Raw genomic sequence first — 11649 nt, 5'->3', positions numbered from 1 at the left:
CTATCTGTAAACCCTAAAAAGCAGCGCCGCGTGATGAAGCGCACTCATGCGCCCCCTGCTGACCATTAAATCCACTGCCGCGATAATATGTTGATTATAACAACAAAAACAACAACAACAACAACAACAACAACATAATAATAATAATAATAATAATAATAATAATAATAATAATACGACTGCTACGAATAATAATAATAATAATAATAATTGTTGTTGTTGTTATTATTATTATTATTATTATTATTATTATTATTATTATTACATAAATGAAGAGACTTGGGGCCAATCCAGGGCAGGGCACGCAAACACACACACACACTACAGGCAATTTACAAGCACCAATTAGCCTCATCTGCTTGTCTTTGGACTGTAAGAGAGAAGATGCAAACTCCATGCACACAGACCAGAGGCGGAACCCATGACCCCAGAGGTGTGAGACCACAGTGCTACCCACTATCCCACCATGCCACATATTATTTTTGTTGTTGTTTTTGTTTTAACTTTTATAATGTTTTATTACACATTGCTATTACTAGCAAAACATATTTAATCTGTTAATTTAAATGATTATTCTCATCATAATCATTATCTGTATTCTGATCATCATCTACTTTTTTATTGAATTCAATTCAATTTATAAAGTATTATGTTTCACCACAGATGTTCCATAGCATTAGTTTTAACATTGTAGTTAGAAGTGTCTCTGGCGCAATCCAGGGGAGTGCTTCCATACACCCATTAACATAACGTTAACACCACTGGACAGTAAAGTGAAAACCATTATTATTTTGTTGATTATCTTGCTACTCAAGGGGAAAGATATATTCAGCAGCTGGTGAACAGTCTATCCTTATACTTTAGGTGATGTGTTGGAAACAGGAAAAATGGGCAAGTATTATGATTTGAGGAATTTGACAAGACCCAATTACTGATGGCTAGGCTACCAATATAGAGTATCTCCAAAATGGCACATCTCGAAGGAGTGTTCTGAATATGCAATGGTAAGGACCTACAGTACCAAAAGTGATCAACCAGTGATCTGGCAGGTCATGGGTGCCCAAGGCTTAAGATACACATGGAGAGTGAAGTCTAGCTCAGAAAGTTTGATCACACAGATGTGTACAATGTACAATACGTAGCCGCAGATGGATAATGATTACCCCTGTCCACTGCCGAAAATGCTTAAGTGCAATAGGAAGGAGGCCTAGTCCGATGAATCACAAAAGTGCTTTTACACTTGTTTTCTATGTTTTCTATACCGTAATTTATTTTATTACTTTATCTGTATTTCATATTTTATATTCCTAATTTGAATATTTTCTTTCCATATTCTATTTTTCTTTTATTATTATATTCTTATTTTATATTCTTTATTTAGAATACTCTATTTTTCTTTTACTTTTTATAAGGTCATGGGCAGTTGTTAAAACATTTCACTGCATATCATATGACCGTGTATGTGACAAATTAATTTTTTATTTGATAATCTAGGCAACATTCTGCTGTGAAACCTTAAGCCCCTACATTTATATGGATGTTACTTTGGTACATACCACCCACCTAAATATAGCAATGATAGGGCTATAAAGTCCTCTGTCAGCATGATAGTGCATCCTGCCACAGTGCATTTTTTTTTTCAATAATGGATTGACGCAGATGACAAATTGTTCAAGGTGGTGATTTGGCCTCAAAATTCCCCAGATCTCAGTTTGATCAAGCAGCAATGGGATGTCCCTGTATAAACAATCTAATTCATGAATGCCCTACCTCACAACTTAAAGGACTTAAAGATCTCCTGAAAAACACTTTGGTGCATTATACTGCAACACACATTTAGAGGTCTTGTGGATTTCATGTCTCAACGGGTCACAAGGGGGACCAACACATTTTTAGATGGGTGAATTTAATGTTATGCCTGATTGAGGTACAGTATAAGCCAACAGAAATTAATAGATGACACTATACTGGATCAGTCCCTTTAATGACTTTAAGGATAGGTGATTTCTCATATTTTAACAAAGCCTCTCTGATTAATCCATTTTGAACATCTCCATGCTGCTTATCCTACTGTCTTGACGTCATTTGGCATTTGTAACAGTTGCCCTAGCAACCACTAGCATCCCCCGAGAGATGTGTGGTGGATAAGACAAGCCCAGATAATGTCTTTCAATACTGTATCTGTACACACCAATAATTTGTCAAAAAAAGTAAGATCTTTTTAACTTGGTGTAAATTTTACAACAAGGTTTTTTTTTCTTTTGCCTGTAAATATAGGGCTCTGATTTATTTTTTTTAAGTTTAAAGTTTACACAAAATATATAATATTGCTTTTATAACACATCTATATGGTATAAAAGGAATATTATGTAGTTTGCAATAAAGTCAAATCACACTGTCTGTCCAGACAACATAAACCACAGATGGTCTGAAAATGACAGAGACTGTACAGTATAGGTCATCCCCTTTCGATGGCTATTTATAGCTCATGTGTCTTTTTTTAGAACATGTGCCATTGATGTTTCATTTTTCAATGCTCCAGTCACGTCTCCTCTCCCTCTCAACAAACAGTTAGAGATTCAGACTGTTTGTACAGTATGCTGAATTGAATACATTTTTAAGATCAGTTTCCGGATATTTTATTTTATGTATACTGTTTACATTCTGCCAATAATTAAACATACAGTAGATGTATTCACTACTGATTCTACATGTAGAAATACCCGTCTATGTGCCTGTTTAACAAGTACTATTAAATATTAATGCCAATTATATCTGTCATAATATTGACAATTATACAATCAGCTTTTGTATTATCTTGAAAGAATAATTATTTTAATGTTGAGATAATAAGCAATATGGACCTGAGATAACAGGGGCTTTAACATGAACTTGGTATTATTAGCAATAATTTGTTATGGGATCTGAAAGCTTCTTTGTTTCCCAAATACAGTATGTGGAAAATATGCATAATGCAAAAGTCAATAAAATAGAACCATGTATAATATTATGATTACCAGGATTAAGCATAATAATATAACCACTTGCTATAATAATAATCATAAAATCATAACTTGACACATTAGTTAATTCTTAAAATATACTATTTTACAGTACATGCTAGAAAATAAAATTCAGTGGTGGAATCGAATTACATTGAGAAAAACATTATTTTAGATCATTTTACTCAGAGCTAAAATTTTTGGCGATCATTTAATATTTTACAGGAATAATAGCACCTTAAGGGACAATGCATAAACAAATGAGTATCTTAACTCTGGAGGAAATTAAAAAGTTACCCCATCTGCTAACCCTATTCTCTTCAACAGAATTTTTAAACGACATACTACTATTTCAGTCAGACCTAGCAAAACTGACATATACCAAACTTCTCTCACATTTAGGTGCACTCATATGATCATAATTACATGTCTGCCGTACATTGTGCACGTTTTGATCATTAGGAAACCGTTTGGGATTCGGCCTGAGCCCACACGTAACGGATACATTTCCTGTTTCTCATATCGCCGCTGTGTTGAGGCAGCCGCCGGACTGAACCATCATTTTATAGGGAACATGCAGATATGTTGAAATAATTTCAAGTCATCTGCAAAGCAATTCCGACGTTGTTAATGTGATTATACTACATATTCGTGTTTTGTAAGCAAGCTGATTGGTTAACAGGTTGTTTGTTTTAATAAAAACAGTCCATGTTGAGAAGAATGAATAACGCGGGCACCCCTCCGCCTCCGCTGTTGCCAGGTTCCCGTTTTCTCTATGGGTGTGGTGAAGAGACAAGACAGCTTGTTGAAAATTGAGTTGAACCGTGGCGAGGGTGCATGGCCCTTTAAATATATTACAATTACAAAACCGAGTGCGCTTTATTTGTTGTTTATTTGCTGTGACCATGTGTGGATTTTGAAATCAGCTGGGTTTACATCCAGAGCAAGACGACGAGCTTGATCCAGGTAACGTTAAAGCGCAAATAACTCGCCTGTGATTTCTCTCATTTTATTTCCTGCTTTTAGAAACAGACACTCAACGCGCAACAAGTTGAAATGTTTGTGGATTCTGAACAGCCAAAACATTGTTTCTTTTTTATATGATGTAACATTTTGATGTTGTAGTAATCGTTAGTCATTTCTAACTGAACAGTTTGCGTGTGAAACAGGTTAGATAGAGAAGTATTTACAACCTGTTTGTCAATTTGAGGCCTATCGGAGAGTAAAAACTCAGCAGGCACAGGAGCAGAGTGTGGAATCGACTCGGTTTTCCTCTAAGATCTCGATTTAGTTTGTGTTTTTGGAGGGATTTTTTGAGATGTCAAAATCTGAAAGCAGGCCGGAAGTGTAAAGATCCTGCCAAAGTAATTGCAACACAACAAGCCTGATTACACCAAGGCCTGACCATGTGATACAATGAATTTAAGTCTTATTTTCGTCAAATAAGCAATTTGATCCAAGTCACAATTATTAGTTATTAATCTCAGCCGTCTAACACTCCTAGGATGTTTTCTTTCCACATTCAAAACACTTTTACTTTCAGTTTTAGGCGAGTATACCGGGAAGTGTGTGCATTCTCGCCATGATTTAACACCAGAATTATTGGCGTCCTTCAAAATAAATAAAAGGCAAAAGGACACAATTATTTCAAATGAAGCAAATGATGAAATAAAATTTTCTTTAAAATAAATAAGAAACATGTAATGGTTGGGGAAAATTCTAATCCTGCTTGTTTAATGGGAAAAGGGTGCCAATAATTTTGCCACTGACTGTAGTTGTTTTTTTGTGCTCCGTGACAGATTTTATTTGACTTACTTCAGTATGTGTTCACTAAAATGTTGTTGATTTTTATATGTAAATACCATTTTATGTACTAAATGTGAATGAGAAATGAAAATGTGATAAACTCATAGAAGTACTTAATTAGTGAACCTATTTTCTCAGTCACATCAATATGTATTATTTGAATATCATTATCTTTTAGTATTTATGCAATAATGTAATTGCCAAAGACCCCCCTTCAAGATGATCCATGCAGACAATAACTAGACAGACCTACATTAACTATTTTGTTATCTTATCATCCTGATTCTCCTCACAGATGTCCCAGGTAAAAGCTTCTGTGGTAGTTTTCAGGTGATTTGTGATAATGATGCAGTCCAATAGATGGTAATGTTTTTGGTCAGTATATTGAAGGAATTCAGCCCTACATTTTTACTGTCCTTGGTTTAATCCTGAGCATGGGTTACTGACAGTGTGTACGTTTTACTCATGTACTTATGGGTTTACTCTGTGTTTTCCGATTTCCTTTTACAAAAACATGTCAGTTAGAATCGACTTTAAATTGCCTCTCGGTTTAAGTAAAAATGTTAATGTGTGTATTCTGGTCAAGTTTTATTCCAGTTTTCTTACATTTTTTTCCAGGGTAGGCACCACATCCACTATCACCCTGATCAGGTTAAAGCAAATACTGAGGATTAATGATTTGGTGAAATATTTCAGATTTGATTGCATACTTATCATGAATACTACATTATGTACATCAGCACTCCTGATAATTTTGTATGCTGTCTGTATATGCAATAGGAAGTCTATAAATCCATCCTTCAAATTGTTGCTTCAGATTTGTTCTGTCCTGTTCAAGTGAGTTGAATCAGCATCTTGAAGCCATGCATAGTGTGCCCAGTGCCAAGCTGCGCTGCCACACAGTGGACAATTAGGTGCCGGTGCTGAGCAGCATTGTCCAAAGGTGCCATCTTTATTGGCTGAGTTGATTTGCTACATTATAACCTGATTATATCGAATTATCCCCTGTTTACATCTACCATGGATCCAAAGGCAGTTTTTTTCCTAAGCATTAATGCGTAAGTCATTTAGGACATGTTGTGGTTTCAGGTCCGTGACATCTGTTATCCCAGTTTGGATGTGAAGAAAGCATGCTGATTGCCAGTCTGGTAGAAAGAAACCAAAGTAATGGGAATGCTATTTCCAAGAAACTATTTTTATTGGGACTGTGAGATACCTAATATAAAAAAATAAATAAAAGCAAATGTGGTCTTTAATGTCCAGTGTGTGTATATATGTATGTATGTGTGTGTATATTAGTATACAAAAGGCCTAGCAAAATCTACTCCAGAGATCCAGATACCATCCTAATGTACTTTGTATAGTCAGTTTTGAATGAGTCCTTAACTATGTGTGAGTATTGGAGCAATTATCATTATGGCATAATCTAATATTTTACTATACTTTTAAATCCATGTGCTTGCATATTACAGGCTTTAGAGTGCATCAGAGTCCTGACCATATGGGGAATAAAACGGAGCATTTGCAATTAGAGACAAGATAGTGGATATATGGATAGTTATCCTGTAATGTATCAGTGTCATTTATAATGATCTTTTACCCTTTTTTATGTTATCCTGTTGTGTGGAACAACTTTTTTTTTAAATCTAAAATAAGTAAGTGCTTATTTAACAGACAGAATTAAGCTGTGTCTTAAGGCTCCTTCCATGTCTAAACAGCGTCTGTTTCTGTTGCAGGTTCCAGCTGGTCCCTTCTGCCTCACAGGTGCGTCATACTGTGACAATGAGTGAACTTGAACAGTTACGGCAAGAGGCCGAGCAACTTCGCAATCAGATCCGGGTAAGAGGGGCTAATGGACGTCAACAAGTTATGAAGTGCGCCACCATGTATTAAAATTACTCCTGCCTCAAAACCGGTTTTATATTGTATTTTGTTCCCTGAACAGGATGCCAGAAAGGCTTGTAGTGACTCTACTCTTTCAGAGGTACGTGTTAACGAGTTTTATGTGGAAACACATATTTTTAGACTTTTATAATCAGTTGGAATTTGCTGACTAAACTCTGTGATGACAGGAAAAATCACTAGATAGGCACCTTGAAATTGAGGTATGAAAGAGATGAAATATTATATATGAAAATGATGAAAAATAATATAAAAATATAATATAAATATAAGTAGTAGTGTGTCATTGGTAGGAGTCCTCTGGATGTCACCATCTTGGCAGGAGCTGACTCTGCCTAAATTATGGTTAATCCATAAATGAGACTGGCTGTTGTTTGGAACTTGGCTACCCACACACACACACACACGAACACACACAAGCTAGTACGCTTAGCTTTTGCTTAAATAAAATACTGTGGTATCTAACGTTAATTTCTATGCTAATGCATTTGATGGAATTCCATCATTCATACCCTACACATCGAGTAAGTGTCGACTCCTACATTTCTTATAGTAAGCTAAAAGTAAGCTGTAGTAAGCTGTCACTCAAATCGCCTTGAAATATTCATAACTTTATGGCTTCAGTATCATTTTCTATGTTGCATTAAAATTCATGAAACTGCATGTTTTGGCACATTTGCTTCCTCTTTATAAGATAATGACCGTAATTTAAATCACAGGTTTATATTAATTCACTTGTCTCTATTTGGTTACTTTATAGTAAATAAGAGTTGTACTATGTCTAAGCAAGATTTTGCAGGTTGATGGGTGAGTCAGCATAGGTTTGTCCCACAACGCTGTATTAGGTCATTTTGTCTTGAACGTTAGCACTGAAACCCAATAATATACACAAAATAAACTGTATACACCATTTATGGAAAAATTGGTCAAAGTTGCATTTCTGATTTAAAATGTGTTGTTTAAAAAGACGTGTTGCTTCTAACCAGCGTGTGATTCACCATCAGCTCCTGTCATTGTGTTCACCTTCTAGATCACAGCTGGTCTGGAATCTGCAGGAAGGATACAGATGAGGACCAGACGTACTCTTAGAGGACATCTTGCTAAAATATATGCCATGCACTGGGGCACTGACTCAAGGTGTGTGTGTGTGTTCTAATTAATAGAAGGTTAAAGAGGCACCACTCTTATTATGGAATACCTACTTTTACTACTGACATGGAGTGTTTGTTTGAACAAGGTATGCTCTCGCTCTCCAGGGGGATTATTATGTAACCGAGTGATGAACATTACATAAAAATGCGTTCTCAAACTGTTAAGCTCACTTTTACACCCCCCGTGATCTGATAAATGATGTATGAGACAATAATAAATAATATCTGCCTTAATGTTTATGTGTTTAGGTTATTGGTCAGCGCATCCCAGGATGGCAAGTTAATCATCTGGGACAGCTATACGACAAACAAGGTAACGTATCAAGAATACTCGCTGTAGTCTATGAAGCTTCTGTTAAAAAGTAATGCCATTGTTTGTGCTCCAAATGGTCAGATCAGAATTTTTATATGGAGTTAACTTTATTTAAAAAATGCTTAGAATAAAGATATGCTCTGCTGTTTTCTTCTGCTTATGCAGGTATTTAATTGTCAGTTCACACTGGCAGAATTTTAACATATTAACTTTTATTTCCCAAAATGTAAACAAACCACTGCAACCCTGACTGTGCCATTATAAGGGATGAATAAACGAATAATTTAAGAGTTTTATGCATGTTCACTTTTATCCAATAACTTGTTTGTGCATGGAGTAAACAGTAAACTAACTCCTGTACATATGACTTTGTGTAATGTCCTGCAGGGACCTAGTCTCTGGCTTTGGTTACATCCACAGTTATGGCAGTAAAAGTAGTCTAGGATATTATAGTCTGCACTTCTGTTTATGCAATAATGTATTCGCCTACATTTCCAGATGCATGCGATTCCTCTGCGTTCCTCCTGGGTGATGACGTGTGCCTACGCCCCTTCGGGTAACTATGTGGCCTGTGGCGGTCTGGACAACATCTGTTCCATCTACAGCCTGAAAACTCGAGAGGGCAACGTCAGGGTTACTAGAGAACTGCCTGGACACACGGGTAACACTCTCAGTTCTCTAGAAATAAAGATAATGGGTTGTTTTGTTAAGCTCCCAGAATTCATCATATGCTCAGTCGATTTTCTTTCTGCATGGTCATCTGACGATATCATGAATATATGACGTGTAAATGAAACGCAGGAATACAACTCATAAGTCTCCTAATATTTTTCTTTGCAGGATATTTGTCTTGTTGTCGCTTCCTCAGCGACACCCAGATTGTCACCAGCTCTGGAGATACCTCGTGGTGAGTGGACAATTTGTCCCGTGTTCTATATATACACTTTATTAGCAGTGTTCATGAAAAAACTAAAAGTACCATGTAGCATTTTTTTATTGCTTAAATTATTGTTTCAAGTATATATTCTGCATGAGCGTAACTGATTGCGGATCATTGCTCTCCAGTGCATTGTGGGATATTGAAACAGGCCAGCAGGCCACCACCTTCACAGGCCACAGCGGTGACGTGATGAGTCTGTCACTCAGCCCGGACTCCAAGACCTTTGTTTCGGGTGCCTGTGACGCCTCCTCCAAGCTGTGGGATATCCGAGACGGCATGTGCCGACAGACCTTCATCGGCCATGTTTCTGACATTAACGCAGTCTGCGTAAGTCTACGGCTTGTTTTGAACCTTGTCGAAATGTTGTATTCCTTCTTTATTGAAATTTCTGCACCACTGTGTTCAGTTTTTCCCGAATGGAAATGCCTTCGCTACGGGATCAGATGATGCCACCTGCAGGCTGTTTGACCTGCGTGCAGATCAGGAGCTCATGATGTACTCGCACGACAACATCATCTGTGGCATCACCTCTGTAGCCTTCTCTAAGAGCGGCCGCCTGCTGCTCGCTGGCTACGACGACTTCAACTGCAACGTCTGGGATACGTTGAAGGGCGAAAGATCAGGTGAGACCATCATTTCTGTTCTCAGTTATATGTTCTCAAAGATTGCTCACTTATTCAACACTTATTGTTTCTAGACTGTAGATATGCCAGTCAGAACCAGTTGAATTATATAATCCCAGAATCCCTCTCTAAATTTCACACATCATGACATTACTGCCGTTTCAGGGGATGTGGCAATTCCAGTGTATGTAGGTTAAAGTATGAGAAATGAAGCAACTTTATCCCAAGTAAAGCAAACCCCATACAGTGTCACTTCCTATGTGTCTAACAGTCTTGATGAGGTAATGATGCATACCCTTTTTTTTTTTTTATCCCTATCCAGGTGTCCTTGCCGGGCATGACAACAGGGTCAGCTGTCTAGGCGTGACGGATGACGGCATGGCAGTGGCTACAGGCTCTTGGGATAGCTTCCTTCGTATCTGGAACTGAGCCTGACAGCTGGACTTTATGGAGGACTGCACCATCACTACAGGTCTCAACTGTGAGAACAAGACGCCTTTTGTATTCACTTATTACGACACATTCCTGTGAAGAGGCCCAGGCTGACTCGACAGAGGTCAGACCGGAGGTTATTAGGAAACAATTGAGGCCTCATTGTGCTTTATGTACATACATATGTACAGTATATGAATATGAATATAAATATGGTATATATGTACAGCAGTATGCGCATGTATATGCCATATATATGCTCACACAATGGTATTGTATATAATTTTTGTAGTCTGATTGCATCCCATTATAGCTGTTTGTTTTTGGAGATGCGTCATTTACAGTATATTTGAAGTCCAAGATCTTTTTAGCCGATCCGAGTATGCCAGTGCCCTTTAGCACCTGTGATCATTAGGATTTTTTATTTTTATTTTTTTTTAATAATAAGAAAGCACTTTTTAAAGCCCAATTTCCACAGAAATTATAATTAAGCAAAAGGTGCTTTCAGCAAGGGTGAGGCAGGGATCTGGCAGAAAAACTGTTTCAGTGATCATTTTCTTTGGTAAAATATTATAGACCTTAGGATACTGGATAGCTAAAGGGCATTATGGACCTTGTTCGTGTGTAACCAGCAGCTACATTACTAAAACATCCAAAAGCTGTGTTCGCTGCTGTTGCATCAAATCCTATCTTAGGAAAAATCCCTAATTTTTGTAGTATAATGCTATAATGTAGTATATGATGATGCGGATTCCTGATTTTCTCCTAGGACCTGATCCAAAATAAGAACCTAAGATCTTGAATATATCATGTATTGCCTTGATACCAGATGATTCTACATTGATCTGTTGTTTCAGTATACCAGGATACGGCTGCCATCCAAAAACTCGAGTCCCAGCTCTAATGAACACACATCACAGCACATTAAATGCTGATATTTGTCATTTTTTTTTTTGTTTTGGCCAGAATAAGGCAGATAATCTCAGACATAAATAGTTATTATTACTGCAGTTCACAAGTATGTATTTCTGCACTAGTGATATTTTGCCTTATTTGAATAAAAAAAAAAAACGCATTGAAACCTTTTAAGTGCTTCTGACACTATACATGCGAAGACCCAGACCTGTGCAGCCTCGGATCAATTATTAATCTGAAGGTAATTACAAAGCATTCTACGTTTCTACTACACAGAACGTTTCTGTTGGGTCGAGTTTATAGCATGGTTAGTTTTAGTTGTGAAACTAAACATGAGTCACTGTTAATGAAGAACACTATTGTGCACAAGGCGTTGTTCCCATTTTGCCTTCACTTTTAATCGATGCAGTATTCTTTTATCAGTTTGTACCAGCAGTAACCAAATGATCCAAACTATTGGCAGTGTTTATTTACATTTTTAGCTCTGTCCATTGTAATTCCTAGTATTGTATTTAAGGCAGACCATTTAGCCCTTTTTTTTTTTTTTGATAAAAAAGGTCTTTTG

General features: G+C 36.9%; 1 protein-coding gene across 1 annotated transcript; it reads left to right on the top strand.

Moving 5' to 3' along the window:
* Positions 1 to 3778: 3778 nt before the first annotated feature.
* On the top strand, positions 3779 to 10889 carry LOC128542941 (guanine nucleotide-binding protein subunit beta-4-like). The gene is made up of 10 exons (XM_053513144.1): positions 3779 to 3968; positions 6545 to 6647; positions 6754 to 6792; positions 7741 to 7847; positions 8111 to 8174; positions 8673 to 8835; positions 9015 to 9081; positions 9240 to 9441; positions 9521 to 9737; positions 10060 to 10889. Exons 2-10 carry the CDS (start codon positions 6591 to 6593, stop codon positions 10164 to 10166), a joined length of 1023 nt encoding a protein of 340 aa, XP_053369119.1. The 5' UTR covers positions 3779 to 3968; positions 6545 to 6590; the 3' UTR covers positions 10167 to 10889.
* The last annotated feature ends 760 nt before the right edge of the window (positions 10890 to 11649 follow it).

This window comes from Clarias gariepinus, chromosome 15 (assembly GCF_024256425.1).
Source record: "Clarias gariepinus isolate MV-2021 ecotype Netherlands chromosome 15, CGAR_prim_01v2, whole genome shotgun sequence".
Lineage (NCBI taxonomy): Eukaryota > Metazoa > Chordata > Actinopteri > Siluriformes > Clariidae > Clarias > Clarias gariepinus.
This window is presented reverse-complemented; position numbering and strand designations above follow the sequence as displayed.

Bases quoted from the DNA above. Each gene is read 5' to 3' on its own strand.
- LOC128542941 (XM_053513144.1), top strand. From the start codon at position 6,591: ATGAGTGAACTTGAACAGTTACGGCAAGAGGCCGAGCAACTTCGCAAT. The intron at 9,442-9,520 runs GTAAGTCTACGG...CACTGTGTTCAG, and splicing joins CTGACATTAACGCAGTCTGC to TTTTTCCCGAATGGAAATGC. The intron at 9,738-10,059 runs GTGAGACCATCA...ATCCCTATCCAG, and splicing joins GTTGAAGGGCGAAAGATCAG to GTGTCCTTGCCGGGCATGAC.